At 60.3% G+C, this 19,644-nt stretch overlaps 2 protein-coding genes across 10 annotated transcripts in view; one reads left to right on the top strand and one right to left on the bottom strand.

The window, feature by feature from the left end:
* The window catches only part of B4GALNT3 (beta-1,4-N-acetyl-galactosaminyltransferase 3), a 215,516-nt gene that overhangs the window by 76,924 nt on the left and 118,948 nt on the right, over positions 1-19,644 (top strand). For 5 of the 9 annotated variants that reach the window (XR_016394799.1, XR_016394798.1, XR_016394800.1 and 2 more), the window contains 16 exons: positions 619-714; positions 1,103-1,193; positions 1,564-1,664; positions 2,069-2,184; positions 3,236-3,314; positions 3,433-3,499; positions 5,040-5,183; positions 5,958-6,067; positions 6,760-6,860; positions 7,085-7,146; positions 7,666-8,464; positions 9,739-10,058; positions 10,728-10,881; positions 11,099-11,171; positions 11,534-11,687; positions 12,239-12,365. Coding sequence is in view for 3 of the 9 variants with exons in the window: in XM_089919957.1 (XP_089776083.1) it covers positions 619-714; positions 1,103-1,193; positions 1,564-1,664; positions 2,069-2,184; positions 3,236-3,314; positions 3,433-3,499; positions 5,040-5,183; positions 5,958-6,067; positions 6,760-6,860; positions 7,085-7,146; positions 7,666-8,464; positions 9,739-10,058; positions 10,728-10,881; positions 11,099-11,171; positions 11,534-11,687; positions 12,239-12,365 (2,594 nt within the window). In the remaining 6 variants the exon portion in view is untranslated. Of the gene's footprint in view, positions 1-618; positions 715-1,102; positions 1,194-1,563; positions 1,665-2,068; positions 2,185-3,235; positions 3,315-3,432; positions 3,500-5,039; positions 5,184-5,957; positions 6,068-6,759; positions 6,861-7,084; positions 7,147-7,665; positions 8,465-9,738; positions 10,059-10,727; positions 10,882-11,098; positions 11,172-11,533; positions 11,688-11,918; positions 12,085-12,238; positions 12,366-14,051; positions 14,754-19,644 lie in introns of those variants that run through there. The other 4 variants (XR_016394804.1, XM_089919958.1, XM_022577248.3 and 1 more) reach the window with 4 other exon arrangements.
* On the bottom strand, positions 17,898-18,886 carry NINJ2 (ninjurin 2). The gene is made up of 2 exons (XM_030761830.2): positions 18,611-18,886; positions 17,898-18,073 (listed from the first exon to the last, which is right to left on the bottom strand). The coding sequence occupies exons 1-2, from the start codon at positions 18,762-18,764 to the stop codon at positions 17,907-17,909; spliced, it is 321 nt and encodes a 106-aa protein (XP_030617690.1). The 5' UTR covers positions 18,765-18,886; the 3' UTR covers positions 17,898-17,906.

Below are 19,644 nucleotides of genomic sequence, written 5' to 3'. Positions count from 1 at the left end.
AGGCAGGTACCTCCTTGCTCCTACCTTCCCAGGGTTGCCCCGAAGGCCCAGGCACCTGGTGGGCATCCCAGCAGAGGCCTGGGCAGCATGAGGCTCTGAGCTCCCAGGAGAGCCGTCAGAGCCCTTCTGCCGATGGGGCCCCCAGACCTCCTGCAGCTTTGCCAGCTGCTTCCCCACGAGGGCAGCCAGTGGCACGAAGACCACGGGTGGATGAGGTTTCACCCAGACAGCTGTGCGGGTGTCCTCTTACGAGGCGGTAGGGGAGGGAGAGCGGGTCCGGCTGAAGCCCCAGCCTGGCACCTCCCTCCTGCCATTCTGTCCTGGCTGTTACTCCCCCTGCCTGGGGGATGCAGACCAGCCCACTTCCTGCATGGAAAGAGCCGGGAGTGTGTATATGTGCGTGTACATGCATGTGGGTGTGTGGACACGTGCAAGGACAGAAAAACAGCCCCAGGCCTCAGGGCCAGGCCACGGGGATGAGGTTCCCCAGGCAGCCGTGGGTGCCGAGGATGGGAGCGGGACTGGCGTGGACCATGACCTTCAACAGTGAGGAGCGCTCGGGCCGGGGCTGCAGGCCGGCCCCATCTCACGCTCACACCCTGTCCCTGCCCCGTGCAGTTCCGGGGCCGCGTCAACCTGCACGTGTTTGAAGACTGGTGCGGCAGCTCCACGCAGCAGCTGCGGAGGGACCTCCACTTCCCCCTGTACCCACACGTGAGTGCCTCCTCCCCCGCTGCCCTCCTGCCCCGCTCCTGGCGCTCACGCCTGCACCCCGCTTCTGTCTTCCTCACCTTCCCTTGCTTTTGTTCTGGTTCGTTTCTTTTCCTTTATCCTGTGGACCCCCTTCTAACGCCCACAGTGTCTCCCTTGTTCCCTTCCCAGGGATTTCCTTGGCAATATAGTTTACCCGGGAGGCCGCCACATACAGTTGTGGGGCTGTGCACTGTTGCAGGTCACCTGGATAAAGAAGCAAGTGGGAGCGGGAGGCGGGTCCACCTGCCTCCCGCCCTCCTCGTCCTCCCGCCAGCCCTGAGCAGACCAGCCTCTTCACTTCCCTCTTCCCTCTTCCGGGTAATGATCCCCCTCTGGTTTCCCGGCACAGATCCGCACAACCCTGAGGAAGCTGGCTGTGTCCCCCAAGTGGACCAACTACGGCCTCCGCATCTTTGGCTACCTGCACCCCTTCAGCGACGGTGAGGCCAGCCCCGGATCCCGCTGTTCCCCTTCCTGCCCGAGTTCTCAGGGTGCCCGGAGCACATCGCCTGCCCTGGGTCAGCTGGACCCTGTTAGCCCACCCTCAGGGGAGGGGGGGAGTTTGGCCGTGGTGAGGCCTCACGCAGGCCCCCAGGCGGCCACTTCACGCCCTGACTTGAAGGGTCTGGAACTAGCTGGTCCTTCCCTGCAAGTCTCCATCTCCACGGGGTCTCCCAGGGTGTAGAGACCCCCACTTTACAAAGAGGGGAGCCCAGCAGCAAGCCCCCAAAGAGGACTTAGCCTGAGACATGAGAACCCTCTATGTGGAGGCCCGTCCTGCTCTCACCTGGAAACTGCCCTCATGCCCAGGGGAGATCCAGTTTGCCATCGCCGCCGACGACAACGCAGAATTCTGGCTGAGCCATGACGATCAGGTCTCAGGCCTGCAGCTGCTGGCCAGCGTCGGCAAGGTAGGGTCCCCACGGCCCCATGGGCCCTCCCACTGCCCCTGGGAGCCAGGTCACCTGCCTCCATCAGGACAGTCTGGTGTGACAGCCAGGGAAGAGGCATGAGAAGCAGCATTCTCCCCCGCTGCCTCCCATCTTACAGAGGGATGGACTGGGTGTGGCCGGGAACAGACCCAGGGAAGACTCAGGACTGGGCCACACCCATCCTGGGTGCTCTGGTCCTGATGCTGAGGATTCAGGCGGTGGGCGCCGGCTGCTGGGGGAGGGGCGTGCGGGGAAGGGGAGTTACTTCCCGAGTGGTCCCGTGTCCCTTCCCACCCTCCCCATCTCCCCTCCTCCCTCCTCCCACTTGCCGCCTCTCTCCTTCTGCCTGTGTCCCCTCACTCGCCACTTCCCACCCTCCATAGTTTGCCTTTGTGTCCGCCCTTCTCTTCCCTTGCTCCCCACACCTCCAGACTGGAAAAGAGTGGACTGCCCCTGGAGAGTTCGGGAAATTTCGGAGTCAAATGTCCAGGCCAGTGAGGTGAGTAGGGAGTGTGGTGACAGGAATGGCAGAAACCCCAGCCTCCGTCAGGTGCCGAGAGGCCAGCTCAGGGCCGGGGCCTGGGCCCGGGGGGCACTTCCCCCCCCGCCGCCCCATCACAGAGGTTCAGCGAGCCAGGGCCACGTGCATTCAGGTAAACCAAGTCTTTGATTAGAGACCACCTGGCCCATCCTTCCTCACTTTAAAGATGAGGAACTGAGGCCCAGAGAGAGCTGTGACTTAATGAGGGTCACACAGCTGTTCAGACGCACTCAGGACTGGAAAACAGAATGGGTCTCCTTTCTTCCCGCCCTTGCTTGCCCGTTTTCTCCATCCCTGCAGGGTCCACAGCTGGACCACCGCTGCTCTTTCTGAGCTGCAGAAAGTTCCGAATGGTGGGGGCCCCTGGGCAGGCTGGAGGGAAGGCCTGGAGTGGCTGGGATGGGAACCATCCCAGCCCCAGAGCGCCACCTGGTGGCCCGCACACACTGGCGAGAACACGTGTTGGCTTGAAGGTGCCGGTGCTGGTGTTGATGGTAGTGAGACAGTACAGCTTGCACAGAGCACTGACTGTGCCAGCCCCCGAGGTCACCACTTCCCGTGTGACTCAGCACAGCAGCCGAGGATGAGGGCTCTAAAGCCAGGCTGCCTGGGTCCAAACCCCAACTGCGCCCCTTATTACCTGGGGACTTTGGGCAAATTACCCAAATTTTCTGCGCCTCAGGGTTCTTACCTGCAAACAGGGATTACGTGAGTTCATGTGTATAAAGCACTTAGCACGGTGCCTCCACATAGGAGCAGCTCTCTGAGGGTTAACAGAGAGCTGAGTATCCTGGGAGGTTAGTGCTGTTGTTATCCCATCTCACGGGAGGGAAGACTGAGGCCGCCCTGTCAGTAAGCGGTGATGGGGGTTCTGACCCAGATGCTCACCAGCAGGTCCCTGGGACCAGGAGCAGGGAGGGAGGGACGGGGCGTGTGTGGCGCTGGGAGGGGGCTCAGGTGGCGTGGGGGCCTGGGAGACAGCCCCCTGTTCCCTGCCCTCTTCCGCCAGCCTGTCAGCCGCCCGCAGGTACTACTTCGAGGTGCTACACAAGCAGAACGACCAGGGCACTGACCACGTGGAAGTCGCGGTGAGCCCCCGAGGTCCCCTCTGCCTCTGTGCCTGGCCGCCCCTCTGCCCAGGCCCCTGAGCCCTGTTCCAAATCAGCCACCTCCAACCTGCCGCGTCCACCCTCTCTCCTCTCCCAGTGGCGACGGAATGACCCCGGGGCCAAGTTCAGCATCATTGACTCCGCTTCCCTGTCCCTCTTCACAAGTGAGTGTCCTGCCCCAGCCTGGGGACGGGCCGAGGTGGGGCTGGCTTGGCGGGGCTGGGAGGGCTGCTTGGAACGAGGTGTGGAGGGTCCGGACCAAGGAGCAGAGCCTGAAGGGGTGCTATCGTCAGAGGTCCTTAGCTCCCGGGGGGTCGGTGACCTGTGAGCGCCTTCCGGAACCTCTCCGAGCCCTCGCCCCAGAGAAGCGCCCGTCCGCCTCCACACGGTGTTGTCTGTATGATTTCAAGGGGATCCAGAGACCAGGACGCTCACTCCAGATGAAAAGCCTCTGAGGGAGGCCAGTCCCTATTTTGCAGATGAGCCGCCATGGTTCTCGCACGGCTGTGGCCAGAGGAGAGGAAGCGTTCTCGCCTCTCTCAGGCTGCAGTCAGTGGACTCCCCGAGTATACTTGTTGTTGCTTATGATTTACCCCTGCCTGGAGGCCCCACTGAGAAGTCACCACCGGCAGGTGGGCCGTGTGGGCCCAGGTATAGGAGGAGCTGGCAGAGCAGAAGCCCTGGCGAGGAAGGGAAGGTGGGTCTGGAGGAGACCGGGAGACGGTGGAAAGAGCGTTTGCACGGAGGGCAGGAGGGAGAGCGGAACGGAAGGTCTGGTTCACAGGAGAGGGCGGCAGTGAGGAAGGGGCGAGAGGGGTCGGGGGAGGCTGCCGGTGACCGAAGCAGGAGGTCAGGGCAGAAGGGCCAGTTGGTGCCAGAAGAGGAAGGGAGATTGGAATCCATAGATTGAGTGTGAACCAAGAAAAAGGAAGCCCGAGGCCAATTCAGGTAAGAAGCCAGTGAGATGGGCCAGAGGTAACCGAGCTCTTATCTGGGGCCAGGACAGATGATCTCAGGAAGCAGAGAGCAGAGACAAGCAGCCAGCCCCCGGGGCTGGTCAGATAGGGGACAAGTAGTCTTGAACACCAGACCCCCAGAGGGAGGTGAGGGGTGGGTGCTGGAAGCCTAGGGGCTCCCTGCTTGCTGGGCCTGGGCTTGTCTGCTGGAGAGGCTGAGACACAGGCCTGGGTTCACTCAGCTTTTGTGTGATCTCAGGCACGTGACTTTGCTTCCCTTTGCCCAAGTTCCTTGTCTGTAAAGTGGGAATGATGATAATAGTACATAAGCCACAGCAGCTCTGAGGATTAAATGCGTTGATATTTCTAAGATGCTTGGATCAGCGCCTGGCTTATTATTTAGTAAGTGCCCTTCCTGTGTTTGTTAAATAAACAGACTTCTAATGATGAATTTCCAGCAGATAGCAGGTAACACATTTTGAGGAAGAGGTGGCTTTTTCCAACTCACACAAAACTGTGGTGTGTGCTGGCCCTGGGGCTGGTGGAGGGGGTCCAAGGGAGACCACAGGTTGTGGAGGCAGGGTTGGGGGCAAGCGGGATTGAGCGCATCACATACTGTACCAGCCTGGGGATACGGAAGCCTTCAGTCGGCCCCTTCCTGGCCCCTCCAGGAGGCAGGGGACTGGCTTCTGGGCTGACTTTCTCTTGGAGTCACAGTTGCCCTCTGTTCTTTCCTCCCTGGGCCCAGATGAGACAGTCCTGAGGATGGATGAGGTGGGCCACATCCCGCAGACAGCAGCCAGCCATGCAGGCTCCCCAGACCCTCTTCCCAGTGATGAGCAGCCCCTGGCCGACATGCTGCGGCCCGACCCTCGGGACACCCTCTATCGAGGTACGACCTCACTGCGGACTTGACCTCCGGCCGGGGGACGCGCTGCCAGGTCCACGGATGTCGAGGAGGAGGCCTCTGTGCTACCGCAATATCCCCAAATCAGAGACTCTTTTCTTTTACTTGTATGAAATATAACATGCATACAGAAAGGTACAAAAATATAGATGTACAGCTTTGCAATTGTACAAATCATTACAGAGCAAATATTAAAGGACAAGAAATAGAGCCAGAACCCAGGTGTGCCCTCTGCAATCACGTATATCGGTTTCTTATTGGATTCTAGCTCTTGCTGTCCAGTGAGAGAAGTACGTCCCCACTAAGGTGTAGGAGTCTTAAGCTGTCCAGAGTGTTTACATTTTAAAAGACGACAAAGTGTCCCCTTCCAGCCCTGTCCCCGCCATGACAACCGGAAGGGAATTCAGTTACTGGCACTGCACTAGGGGGAGGCTTCTCGGCCTCACTGGGAGTTGAACCTGTTTTGAGACTGGCCCTGCACAGCGATCCCAGAACTGTCCTGTACCTCGAGTCAGGCGCCGCGTGCGAGCGCTCTGCCTCCAGCTGCCCCTGGAAGCCACCCCCACCCCCAAGAGTGGTGGCAGCCTCCACTTGGTGGCCTCAGCTGCCGGGCTGGGCGCTGGCACGAGTGAACACAGAAATGTGTGGGCTTGGGGCCGCAGATCCAGCCCTCGCCCCGCGGCCTGGAGGCTTTGTGGCTGTGAGCCAGCCTGTTTCAGGCTCCCTCACTCAACCTCACTCCGCCTCCTTCTGTCCCAGTGCCACTGATCCCCAGGTCCCAGCTCCGCCGCGTGCTGCCCGACTGTCCCTACAAGCCCAGCTACCTGGTGGACGGGCTTCGTCTGCAGCGCTACCAGGGACTCCGGTTTGTAAGTCTCGGGCCAGGCGGCAGGGACAGACGTGGGAGGGGGCTCGCTGCCCGTTGCCGGGACTGCAGAGGCTGGCCCCTCCTCCCCACTCCACACGCCAGGGGGTGGGATGCCTCCTGGGGCCCAGAGAACCGGCATTTCGCTGTGCCCGGCCCGGATGGGCTGCCCTGCGGGGCCCGGAGCCGTGCGGGGAGGGCTGGCTGAGGCCTCCCACCCTCCGCCCCGAGGGTGGCGGTATTTATTAAACTTATAGACAAGGCGCTGGTGAGGTGGAGCTCCGCTTTAGAGAACCCCTAGCCCGCACGGAAGCCCCAGGGGCAGGATCCTGCTGCGCCCCTGGGTCCAGAGGTGACGGCGGGAGAGGCTGGGGGCAGCCGTGGGGCAGGGCTGAGAAGGCTTTTGGTGGCCGAGGCCTCGAGCTATGTTGAAAGGGGGCAAAAGACAGTGCAGGGAGTAACAGGGGTTGTCTCGGGACTGTGGGAGGTGGCAGGAGAGGGAAAGGCCGCAGGAGGGGCGGGGTGGAGGGGTGGCCTCGGCTGCAGCTGCGGAGAACGAGCCAGGGCAGGAGACTGGGATGTGCACACGGGGAGCTTGACTCGGGCACGTTCAGTCCAGAGCCCAGGGGAGGGCACGTCAGGGGTGGGGTGGAATCCAGATGCTGTGTCCACAGCAGCCCTGCTCTCCGCCTCCAGGTTCACCTGTCCTTTGTTTACCCCAATGACTACACCCGCCTGAGCCACATGGAGACCCATAATAAGTGCTTCTACCAGGAAAACTCCTACTACCAGGACAGGTGAGACACTGGTGGGGCAGGAGCCGGGAGGGCTGCCTGGACCAGAAGGGCCACAGAGACCCTCCACCAAGGAGCCTTGGCGCTTCCTGGGTGCTTCACACAAGCACACGTGCACACACGCAGCCTCCCCCCCTGCACCCCTGGCCGGGCGTGACCTCAGGCCGCCCCTCCCGCCCCCGCCATGGCCTGCAGGGTGCCCATGCCAGCCTCCCTCACTCCTGCAGGCTCAACTTTCAGGACTACATCAAGATTGACCAGCCTCCGAAGCAGGGGCCGGAGCAGCCAGGTACAGAGTGACAGCCGAGCCGCCCCTCCCCGCACAGGAGTTCAGAATGCAAACCCCACAGCCCTTCCCCCCAGCCCCAAGGGTGGGGGGAGGAGTCCTTCTCCCCCCTCTTCCTTTCCAAGGCGCATGTAGAGGACGAAGGGCCATGGGGGACGCTACCTGAACTGTCCGAGGGCCTCGCTACCCCGGCCCATCATTAGGGAAGCTCTGCTGTGCAGAAGCACCGTCTTCCTGTGGCCTCTCTCCTTGCAGTACTGGGGACTAAGTGGGGCTATCTGCTGGGTCCCTGCATGTGCCAGGCCCCGGCTAGTGCTTCCTGTCCTTCGTGTCACTCACTCTTGACAACAACCCTGTGGAAGAGGGAGACCCTGGCTTTAGCTGAGGTTGAGTAATTCACCCCCGGCCCAGTGCAGGCCCCGCCAGGGACCCCCGCTGGCTCACCCTCTGGTCCTCAGCCGTCTCGTGGATCTTGTTGGGGAGAGGTTGAAACCCCACGCGAGGGATGGTTGTTGTTGACAGCGGGTTCCGAGGAAGGCCTTCTAGAAGAATCCCAGTACGGAGAGGCGGCAGAGGACACCCCTGCCCCTGACGGCCAGAACGCCGGGACACCAGAGGGGAAGCAACGGCCCCCAACGGGCCCCGGGCGGGACGCCACCAACCGCCGCCTCCGAAGCCTGCGGAGGCTTCTGGTTCGGCCCCAGGAGGGCCTGGTGGTGCCCTCTCCCACGCAGAACTCCACGGCCCCCTTCCCAGCGAGGACCAGCGCCATCCCGGCCCAGCCAGCAGAGAAGAAGGCCAGGAAGCCCAACCCCGAGCCCCACCAGGCTCCACGGCATCCTGACAAGTGGCCCCCGGGACACCCAGCAGGGCACCCGCCTCCAGTGAAGAGGCCCAGACCCGCGGGTGGCAGCCCCGGGAAGACGCTGGGGCAGTCCCAGTGGCTGAATCAAGTTGAGTCATACATTGCAAAGCAGAGAAGGGGTGACAGGCTGGAGCCTCCGGAGCCCAGGAGGGCTTGGCCTGAGGAGGCGGAGGAGGTGTGGACAGCAGCTGCTGGCCAGGAAGGACGGGCGGAGGGAGAGGACGACGGGGAAGAGGAGGAGGAGGAGGTGAGGGCGGTGTTGGAGTACCTGTCCATGTTCGACCCGGTGGTGAACTGGGACCAGACCTTCAGTGCCGGCAACCTCGACTTCCAAGCCCTGCGGACCGACTGGATTGACCTGAGCTGTAACACGTCTGGCAACCTGCTGCTTCCCGAGCAGGAGGCGCTCGAGGTCACGCGGGTCTTCTTGAAGAAGCTTAACCAGCGCAGCCGGGGGTAAGGTAAAGGGCTCTCGTGGGCTGGGCAGCGGGGGGGCCCTGGCCGCAGGCGCCTGGGAGGATGAGTGCCTGTCAGGTCTCGGTCCCACCATCAGGCAGGGTCTGAGATCCCTGGGGCCTGGCCCAGGACACAGGCTGAACACTGGGAAGGCTCTCAGGGAGGGAGCTGGTAAAGAGATGGGACAGGCAAAACTGGGGCTAAAAAGACACCTTGAGACCCAGATGTGGGCTAGAAGGGTGGGGGCAAAAGGCATGGATGAGTGCTCTGTTCTTTCATTCATTCATTCAACCCACCAACATTTTTCTAGTTGAGATAAAAGGCACATACCGGGCTTCCCTGGTGGCGCAGTGGTTGAGAATCCGCCTGCCGATGCAGGGGACACGGGTTCGTGCCCCGGTCCGGGAAGATCCCACATGCCGCGGAGCGGCTGGGCCCGTGAGCCATGGCCGCTGAGCCTGCGCGTCCGGGGGGTGCGGCTCAGCGGCGCTCAAGTATATTCAGGATATTGTGCAGCCACCACCGCTACGTGAATCCAGAACATTTTTATCGCTTTTATTTTTTTTTAATTAATTAATTAATTTTATTTTTGGCCGTGTTGGGTCTTTGTTGCTGCGCAGGCTTTCTCTGGTTGCCGCGAGTGGGGGCTACTCTTCGTTCTGGTGCGCGGGCTTCTCATTGCGGTGGCTTCTCTTGTTGCGGAGCACAGGCTCTAGGCACGCGGGCTTCAGTAGTTGTGGCTCACGGGCTCAGTAGTTGTGGCGCACGGGCGCGCACAGGCTTAGTTGCTCCATGGCACGTGGGATCTTCCCGGACCAGGGCTTGAACCCGTGTCCCCTGCATTGGCAGGCGGATTCTCAACCACTGCGCCACCAGGGAAGCCCAATAGGTGCATTTTTATTTTGTTTTGTTTTTGTGGTACGCGGGCCTCTCACTGTTGTGGCCTCTCCCGTTGCGGAGCACAGGCTCCAGATGCGCAGGCTCAGCGGCCATGGCTCACGGGCCTAGCCGCTTCGCGGCATGTGGGATCTTCCCGGACCGGGGCACGAACCCGCGTCCCCTGCATCGGCAGGCGGACTCTCAACCAGTTGCGCCACCAGGGAGGCCCCAATAGGTGCATTTTAAAAGATGGCAGCAGTGCTCACTGGAGCAGGTAAGCATCGTGCAAGCATGTTAACCAACAGCAAAGCTGGGCGAAGACCAAGGTCTCCTGACGACTGGCCCTGCTCCCACATGCGGGGAGAGTGACCCAAGCCCCGCACCCTTTCCGCCAGGAGGTACCAGCTGCGGCGCATCGTGAACGTGGAGAAGCGTCAGGACCATCTCCGTGGGGGCCGCTACCTGCTGGAGCTTGAGCTGCTGGAACGAGGCCAGCACCTGGTGCGGCTCTCGGAGTTCGTGTCCACGCGTGGCAGGCAGGGCGTCGATGCCGCTGGTGGGGAAGAGGCCGAGGCCCGGAACCTGCAAGGCCTGGTGTGGAGCCCACACGACCGCCAGAGACATGTCCTGAGTGCCCGGGCCCCGGAGCCCAAGCTGTGCTGGCCCCAGGGCTTCTCCTGGAACCACCACGCCGTGGTCCACTTCGTTGTGCCGGGTGAGCCTCCTGCCAGCTGGGCCTCACGTGATCACGAGCACCCGGTCTCTGCTCCCCGATGTGATTCCACAAGAACTTGTGGGAGAGGCCACTTCGGGAAACGGGCTCACAGGAGAAAAGTAACTAGTGTGAGGTCATGTGGGCAGTCAGGGCTGCAGCTGGGAAGGACGCTGACTCATAGGCCAGCGGCTCTTCTTACTGACCCAGCATTCAGGGTTGGACGTGAAAATCAGCCGGGGCTGCTGGCCTGGGGCAGTGCGACAGGGAGGGCAGACTGGCTGGTTTTCATAGCAAGAGGGGAGCCTGTCAAGGAGTGTAGCCGTGGGGTCAGACAGAACGTGAAGGATGACCGTAAGATGGACAGCTAGAGGGTTTGAGTGTGAGAGCCCAGGAGGGTAACCATGATGAGCTGATGACAAGCCCCAGCCCTTCCCGCAGAGCCCTCCCTGGGAGGCTCTGCGGGGGGGGGGGTGTAGAGGCCCCCGTAACGGTGAGCTCTCCCTCTACCCTCTGTCCCCCGCTGCTCTGCTGACCTTTCCCGCAGCCACATTACCCTCAGCAAAAGTCTGATGGGACTCCTGAGCACGCAGGAGCCGGGAGCGGAGGTGCCCTCCTTTGCGTTACCTCTGCTTCTTTCTCCCCGCCCACCCCGCCTGCCCCACCGGGCAGTAAAGAACCAGGCGCGCTGGGTGCAGCAATTCATCAGAGACATGGAGACCCTGTTCGCTGTCACCGGCGACCCGCACTTCAACATCATCATCACCGACTACAGCAGCGAGGACATGGACGTCGAGATGGCCCTGCGAAGGTCCAGGCTGCGGAGGTGAGGGCGTTCTCGGCAGGGCACAGCCTGAGCCACTTCTTCCTGCAGCCCCGCCAGCTTCCCTGATTCCCAGCCTCTAGCTTTTCCCGGAGGCCGCACCCGCCTGCCCGTAGGCCCATCCCAGGTGCACGTACCACCTCTTCTCTGCCTGCCAGCTTCCACCTGGGACTGCCACAGCCGGGTTTTGAGGCTCAGCCCCTCTCTGCTCTCCCCGCAGCTACCAGTACATGAAGCTAAGTGGGAACTTCGAACGCTCAGCTGGGCTTCAGGCTGGCGTGGACCTGGTGAAGGTAAGCTGCCTGAGAGACGTGACTAAGGCTGCTGAAGAGACGCACAGACGGCCGGCTCCTCGGGGAGGAAGGGACGAGGACACAGGGTCCTCTCTGCTGTGCCGCAGGGCCGGTACCAGGGTGGGAGCATTCATGCGGGGTCCTCGGAGTCCGTGAAAGGTCGGGGAGGAGTTGGGATTCCCTCTCTGATGGTGAGAACTGCGCCCTGATGCCCAGTACCCTGGAAACCCATCCAACAGTTTGTTTCACGCAAGTTTGTCAGTCATTGAAATGGGAAAGAGCCTGAGGATTGCCCTAGAGAGTGGCCTGGCCTCCTCGCCGTGGTCTGTAGGGGCTGCTGACCCTCCCGCCTCTGTCCCCAGGACCCGCACAGCATCATCTTCCTCTGTGACCTCCACATCCACTTCCCAGCTGGAATCGTCGACGCCATCCGGAAGCACTGTGTGGAGGGCAAGATGGCCTTCGCCCCCATGGTCATGAGGCTGCACTGCGGCGCCACTCCCCAGTGGCCTGAGGGTGAGCCTGTCCTGGGCTGGGGAGGGTAGGAAAGGCCTCTCTGTCTTGCTTCTTAACCCAGAGCTGGAAATATTCGTGTCTACAATGGCAGCACCCCTCCCCCACCCTCCCTTCCGCTCCTCTGCCCGCCCCCCGCTGGACAGACCGCAGAGAAGTGTCCCCAGGGCTGAGCTGACGCGGCAGCAGTGATGAACATTTCCCGCCTCATCTTCCCCTTCTTTTGTTCATCAGACCTTTATTAAGCACTTACTATGTGCCAGACGGCGCGCTGTGTGAGGATACAAAGATGGGAGGAAGATTCCCCACCCGGAGAGGGAGCGGCGCAAGGCTGTGCCCTCGGGGGCTGCTGCCGTCAGAGCCTCCCGTAGGGCTGTCACCGGCCCTTGGTCCCTCCCTGGTAGGACTGCTGCCTTCCCTGGACCCGGAACCTTAGCTCCGGGCCCCCCCCCCCGCAACTAGGCGAGGGGCTCGTGCAGATGAGAGTTTTCAGCCTCAGCCTTCCCTGTCCTCCTGGCCCTGGTTCAGCTCATCTGGGGCTTGTCTGTCCACAGGCTACTGGGAGGTGAATGGATTTGGGCTGCTCGGCATCTACAAGTCAGACCTGGACAGGATCGGGGGCATGAACACCAAGGAGTTCCGAGACCGCTGGGGTGGAGAGGACTGGGAGCTGTTGGACAGGTGAGTGGGGAGCGAGGGCTCCTGAGAGACCTGGGGGAGGGGCCCTGGGTGGGGGCAGGGCTAGATCCCCCCCGCAGGCCCAGCACCGCCTCTTGGGGGTCAGATTCCTTCCCTCGCCGAGCCTGGATCTATTGGAGGGGATACTGCCTCTGCCTGTGTCACAGGGCGGGTGTGGTGGGTGCCTGGCAGACTGTCGGGGGGAAGAACACAGGCTCCGAGCTGTGTGGATGTGAGTGGTACTGCTCTCTGCAAGGCTCCCACCTGCCCACTCGGGAAAACACGGCTGGGGAGGAGGCTGAGCTTGTGGCGGTGGATAAGAGGCCCAGCAGAGGGTCAGGAAAAGAGCCAGTGTGGACCGTTAAAGGGCAACAGGTATCCAGGAGGTTCTGGGTCCCTGGGAGCTGGTAGAAGGGAGTTTGGGGGAGGAGGACAGGGTCCGCGGTATGTAAGGAAGAGGCAGGACCAGCCGGCGGCAGGGAGCGGCGGGAAGAAGGGTTGCAGCAGACAGCAGGCTGGCGGGACCCCAGGGTGAGGGGATTTCAGAGCATGAGGGTGGTAAGGAAGTGGAGGCCTAGTCTGAGATTCCTCCTTCAAGAATTTATTGCCAAGAGAAGGGAGGGGAGGGCAGATGATCCCTTGAGATTTGAGCTTGAGGGGTGGGGGCAAAGGAGGGAGAGGGGAAAAATCCAAGAGAGGAAGGGTGTAATTGCTGGAACAGTGCCCAGAGGAGGTGGACAGGCAAGGTCAGGGGCTCCGGGGGAGCGGGGACCTTGATAGGGAAGATACACTCTTCTTCCTGAGAGACAGGGCACTTCCTCATCCACCAATCACTGGGCGCCTGTACTTGGCAGGTGATTTACATCCATCACCTCCTTTATTCCTCCATGAGGTAGGTGTGATTGTCTCAGTTCTCCAGATGAGAAAACTGAGTCTTGGGGAGAAGTTAACAACTTGCCCCATATCTCACAGCTATGATTGTTGGAGGCTTAACAACCTGGTCTGTTTGTTTTTTCCCTAGAGAGCAGGCAGGAGGGAAGGTGACAAAACTAAGGGAATTTAAGGTGCAAAGGAGGGAGGGTGAGGGAGCTTGTATTAGATAACGCAGCTCCCGTAAAGCTCTGTCAGTCAGACCCCAAGGTGGACAGAAGCCTAGGCTGGTGTTACCCCCACCGCTGCGAAGAGGCAGACCTCGACCAGTTCTGGACCTCCCTGCCTCCTCTGAAGCCCGAGGAGAGAGAAACGGCTCCAAATTCCAGTTATTTCCACCTGCTGGGAAGCTCAGGCCTCCCAACAGGCCATGCATATGGAAAGGGGGGTGGGGAGGGATGGGCGAGGTCTGCTCTGTGGCCTCCACCCTCCACCCCCGACCCCTGCCTCCATCATCACTGGTCCCTCCATCATCACTGGTCCTCGCCTCACCCTCGCCGTACCCAGCCCATCGTTATCCTTTCTAGAGGGAGAGGCTCTGAAAGATGCCGTGCCTCATAGGTCCGGAGCTGGGCTTCCAGCCCAGGCCCTTTGGCTCTCTTTGCTTGCCCCACCCGCTCCCCTGCCCCGTGGGGAGTAGCCAGAGGGTGACAGGGACAGGGCCTGGCGGAGACGTGGAAGGCAGGCTCCTCGGGGGGGGCCCCCCTCCCCACCCCCGCCTCTGTGCACCTGTTGCTCATCCCGCCCCTTCCCACCCAGGATCCTCCAAGCAGGCCTGGAAGTGGAGCGTCTCTCCCTCCGGAATTTCTTCCATCACTTCCATTCCAAGCGAGGCATGTGGAACCGCCGTCAGATGCAGACGCCGTAACCCCGGGGGTGGCCTGCTGGACCCACCGCTCCCGGCCCTTGCACCACGGTGGCCTGGCCAGTGCCCGCTTGCTGCCGGAGGGGAGCAGGGGCCGCGCTGGGCCCGAGGGGCCTCCGAGCTGACACCCCCTGCGCCGGCAGCCACCCTCCATGGCAGGAGGCCAAGGCCTCTCCCCACCTCTGGGCCTCCGGGGCCAGAAGATGGGAAAGAGACGGGACAGCTCCTGGGACGGGCAGCGGAACCGGGTTGAGGAAGGAAAGCCCTACCTGGGCGACACCACCCTGACCGGGAGGTGCCTTCCAGCGTCCACCCTGGGCCCCTCAGGGGGCAGTGGCCGTGGACTGGGAAGCTCTCCTATTGGACGTATTTTATTGGGGTTTTTATTTTTTTAACAGAAAACCAAAACTGTACCTGTCCAGATCCAGCATTGACTGTGAGGGGGCAGAGTCGTGCATTTAGGGGGGCCCCCGCATACCTCAGACCCACAGGTGCGTCGCTCGGTCCTTGACCAACAGCTGATTGGTAACCGAGGAGCTGGCCTCACGTGGAGTCGTTCTCAGCTCTCCCGCAGGCATGTGGCTCCAGGACACGCATATCTCTCCCAGGTGGCCACCCAACAGCTGGCCACCAATTAGGGCATTAACCTTACCCTCCAGGTGGCACTAACTCCAGACTGGCATCCTCTTCCCGGTGCCACGGGGGGTTGGGAGCCAGGGAACCGATGGGCAGGGGGCTCCTGGCCCCCTGGTGTTGGGTGAATAGGCCGTGTATCATGGGCAAGGTGGGGAAGGCAGGGACGAGAAGCCCCTTTCTGTCCCAGCGGCCTGTGAGCTGGGCCTTGGGGACCATGTGAAGCAGAGCTGGGAGAGGATGAGAGGAGGGATGGGATCCAGCGGGAAGGGATGAGAAGGGAAGTGGGCAGCTTGAGTCCTCACAGCCCAGCTCCCTCCTGCAGAGAGGGCCCCAGGCCGGCCCGGTGGGGAGGAAGACACCCAGAACTAGGGAACAGGGACCCGGGGGGAAGGTCTGGGGAGGTGAGGGGATCGCTCTGAACTACTTCCTCACGTGGAAGGGAGCAGGGCCGGAGGATGAAAAGTGAAGCTGTTTCAGGGAACACAGCCCTTGACCTTCGTAGTCTGGGGCACCCTCTCTGTCACCTACGATCACAGACTTATCTTGCACTAATGATCCCAGACGCCTTCATGGCTGGGGATTTTTCTACTACTGCTGCCTCTGCCGCTACTCTGATTCACCAACGGTGCATCGGACACTGCATCTCGAAGCCCAGTGTCTGTGAGGAAGGGCGTAGGGGGAGGTGCAGCAGGGCCCAGGGGGCCAGTCAGCTGGGCCCAGGCTCTGTGCTGTGGCGGAGTCCAAGTCTACTTGGGTCTGCTTGGTGGGCCCTGCATTCACCAAGAGCATGAACTGGGCGTATGGGAGAATGGAGCCCCTCGAGAACCTTCTGGAGGTTGAAGAGAATCCCTGCCTCCCTCTTAAGAAATCAGGAAGGACACAGACTTTTCAATTCATAGACTGTGGTTTACCAAGGCCATATCTGCCCTCAGGCCGTGGCTTTTTATGGTCCCTGCTCAGGCTCCGTGCCTTGGGAAAAGGGCTGTAGGGAGTAGGCGAGAGCTGCAGTTGGCTGGCTGCGGTGCTGGGTTTCTTTCTGGGGCTGCTCGTATCCCTGGGCATCGCCCTGCAAGGTCCGAATCTACCCAGACAGCCCTCCCGCTTCACCCCTCCTGACGACAGGAGCCCGCCCAGCCTCCCCTGCCTGATCTATCACCCCCTCTGCCCCAGCCAGTGCCTTGTGTTTGATGTTTGTTACCTCCACACCGCCTGCCTTAATGGAGAGGGCCTGGCATGGCCCCTACTCTGTAGGGAAATGTGTAGGGTGGGGGGGAGGGAAAGCATTGAATACAGCATCTTCTCAGAAAACAAAACGCTCTTGTGTTTTCCTCTTGCCCATCAGGGTGGGAGAGGGGTGGGCCCAGGGTTCACGTCGCCGTCCTGCAGCTGTCAAGCCTCTGATGGATGTGCCAGGGACCCTCCACCCTTCACCGCCTGGGGGGTGGGGTCAGCCCTCCCTGGGCTGTGGTTTACTTGAAGGGGCGTACCTGGTTCCTGTCTGAGGAGCATTTTCTGAGCACTAGATTCATGGAGGTTGGTGGTTTCAGTTGAGAAAGGATGGTGGACACAGGATGGCTGGGTAAACAGTGGAGAGAAACTGAGGTGTGGCTTATTCTAAAAGAGCAGATAGGGACTTCCTGGGTGGTCCAGTGGTTAAGAATCCACCTTGCAACGCAGGGGACACGGGTTCGATCCCTGGTTGGGGAACTAAGATCCCACGTGCCACGGGGCAACTAAGCCCGCGTGCCACAACTAGAGAGCAGCCCGCGCGCCGCAATGAAGATCCTGTGTGCCACAACTAAGACCCGACGCGGCCAAATAAATAAATAAATAAAATGTTAAATAAATAAAAATAAAAGAGCAGACAATCTAAAAGTCATTTCTGTTTGAGCTGGGGGTGCCCTGTTGCTGCTTTACAGATACAAAGGTACTGTCCTAGTCATATTTGGTCTAACTCATGCCCAAGAGAAGATGCTGCTAGGTTCTCAGAAAGCACCATGCGTACACACACCAATCCAGAAATGACTCGGCTGCCACTGATGCGGCAGATGGTAATTAGCCCAAGGCACTCAGCCGGGAAATTTGACTCTGCAGGACCCAGAGGAGAGGGAATGACTTAAAAGCCTCTTCTCCCTCCGGGCTAGGGCTTGCTCCTTTGAGCCGTTTCTAGGACACGGAGAGAGCAGCCCCGGTGCTTGAGCCTCCCCAACTGAAGACGTAAAAACTGACTCACAGTGGATTTGCAGAAACCTTTATAAAGAGAAATCATTCCATCCCACAGAAAGGGAAAACAGGCCTGGAGCAGAGCGGAGGAATGGGGTGGGGTCAGAACGAAAGTCCTTAAGCTGGGCAGGCCCAGCCTTCGGTATGCATGCCTGAGGTACAGGACATGCTGCCAGGAGGAAGGTGGGTGGTACCCCAGTCCGAGCTCAGGACACCAGGCCGAGATGAGTTCACTTAAGCTGGTAAAAGGGCCCATCTTTGTTCCAGGGCCGAGGGTAGGAAGCAAGGGTATCTACGTTGCCCTTCCAGGAGCTCTCCCAGGGGCTGTGGACTGTACCTATCAGCCTGGCAGATCAGCGGGGGAGAGAGCAGGAAGCAGTGGCCGGCCCAGAACCTGTAGGGAAGCAGAGAGATGGTGAGGAGGGCAGGTCAGACCAGTGCCTCAGGCTTAAGTGTCCCACGATTGCCCTGGCAGGCTTCTCAGGACGCAGGTACGGGTTCAGATCTGAATCTGAAGCGGGGCCTGAGGCTCTGCACTGCCGGCCAGTTCCCAGTGGTTTTGTTGACACTGCTGGCCCGTGGACCACGATTGGAGCTGTATGGGCTGCTGGACAGTGCCAAAGAGAAAACCCACATCTCCCTCTTCCCCCCACTAACCACAGCCTCCACCCAGCCCAGGCTGGAGAGAAGCCCAGCCTAAGAAGAGAGAGCACAAGGGGACCTTGGGGAGTCCCAAGCCAAGCTTTTCTCCAAGAACCCGTCCCTGCCCCAGGTCTATATTCTTCCCCTTTTGCTTGGCAAGGCTCTCTCTCTCCCAGCCCAAACCCCCAGAGGTGAGAAGCGCCACCTGGGGACCTCCCATCCTCCCTCACCTGCCTTCTAGGCTGTGTTCAGAGACGGGTCCTTGAGGTCCTGGCAGCCAGGAACCCAGTCTTATGTGCCCCGAAGGCTGTGATGAAGATGTTGATGACGACGGTGATGAAGACCAAGGTGGTGGCTGCATTGTTGAGCTGGTTTAGTCGCCACTGCTTTTCTACCTCGTTGAGGTTCAGTCGAGCTGTGGAGAAGGGAGAGTGGCAGGTAAGTGTCTGCGGGGGGGGGGGGGGCGGTGGCCACAGCCTGGAGCTTCCCCCACCACAGCTGCTAGAGTCCAGAGAAAGTCTGGTCCCTCAGAGATCAAGGGAGGTGGCAGCCATTGTGCTGAGATGCTTTCTCCCCAACTGACCAGTGTGGGCTATCCATGTGGTACTCAATAGAGCCGGGATTTGCAAAATTATACTGGGTCTTCTAAGAGTAGGGATGCACGCTCGCACAAGAGGCTCAAAGGAACGCTGCTATGAGTTAGTGAGCATAGTCATTCAGCAGGTATTATGGAGTGGCCACTAGATGGGATACCAGGAGGTGGGACAGGGTGCCTGCCTGCACTGTGTGGTTGTTACTTGGGCATTTGAAGGTGCACAGGGCTAACAGCAGCTTATGGCTGAGAAGGTGGCCTGTGCAAATGCAGGGTGTGACAGGGAGGCACTTAGGCTTTTCTTCCCACCAGGGGGGCACCCCCCCACCCCGAGGCCAACTCTAGGCCTTGCCTCCTCACCAATGACCATGAGGAGGATTCCAATGACCACCTGCAGAAGCAGAGACATGCTGATGAGGGTGACGAGGGTGGTGTAGTGATGAGAGGACGGCCCCTGCTCCAGCACCGCTTTCAGCTGTGTGGCGTTAGACACAAAGAGGGCCACGTCCAGCATGCTCTCTGCCACGCTCTTCTTGGTGGCATAGTGGTTCAGGTTGATGGGTGGGCTCCTCCTGGGGCTGGCGTTCCCAGGCTGTAGGGGACAAAACACAGGCTTACCTGGGAGGCTCCGGAAGGAAAGTGGTTGAGAGGCTGGGAAGAGGAGTGGAGTTTTAAAGGTCTCCCCTCACCAGGTGGGAAACGAGGGCAGGTAACCCCCTTCTCGGTGCTGTGGTCTGAAAGAATAAAGAGGTGGGCTAGAAAACCCTTATGTGCGTTTGAACTTGGAAATGATGCTGTGTTGTAATTTCTATTTCATGGAGGGTCACTCTGCCTCACACCTTCACACATCGAAAGGGAGGAGCCTGGGCTGCTTGTAAACGAGCAGTCCTCATTTTATTCGCCATCTTACCTGGGCCAGGCCTGGCCTTGGGCGGCTCTTTTCCTACAAGAGGAAAGCGTCTCAGCTCTGAAGGCCTGGCTGGAGACGGAAAAGGCACCTCTTCTTCCAGAACCATGTGGCCCCGAGGTGGGGTGCAGAGCTTCACAAATGGAACAGGAGCTGCCTGTGGGTCCCACCCGGCCCTTGTGGGGAGCTCTGGAGCCGCAGCCCTGCTCGGGCACACGTCTGTGTGCCCACACGCACGCACACAGCAAAACATACTGGCCAAAGGCTCTTCGTCTGTTTTTGTATTACTTTTCGGTGAGAATTTATTGAAGCATAATTTACATTTGATTTGATTTTGAAATATTAAAACGAAGCTCTTCTTCTTGAGAAGTTACTCACTCTAAAAGAGAGAGTCACGATGCAGTGCCTGTGGTGTGGGCCTCTGCGCTGGACCAAGAAATTCAGACTGGATGGTGTAGGCAACCCTGCCGTCACTCAAGAGAACCTG

This window comes from Delphinapterus leucas, chromosome 11 (assembly GCF_059928025.1).
Source record: "Delphinapterus leucas isolate spDelLeu-1000000601 "Yukka" chromosome 11, BTC_Dleu_Yukka2, whole genome shotgun sequence".
Classification (NCBI taxonomy): Eukaryota; Metazoa; Chordata; class Mammalia; order Artiodactyla; family Monodontidae; genus Delphinapterus; species Delphinapterus leucas.
Note: the sequence above shows the minus strand (reverse complement) of the source record. Positions and strands in the feature narration are given on the sequence as shown.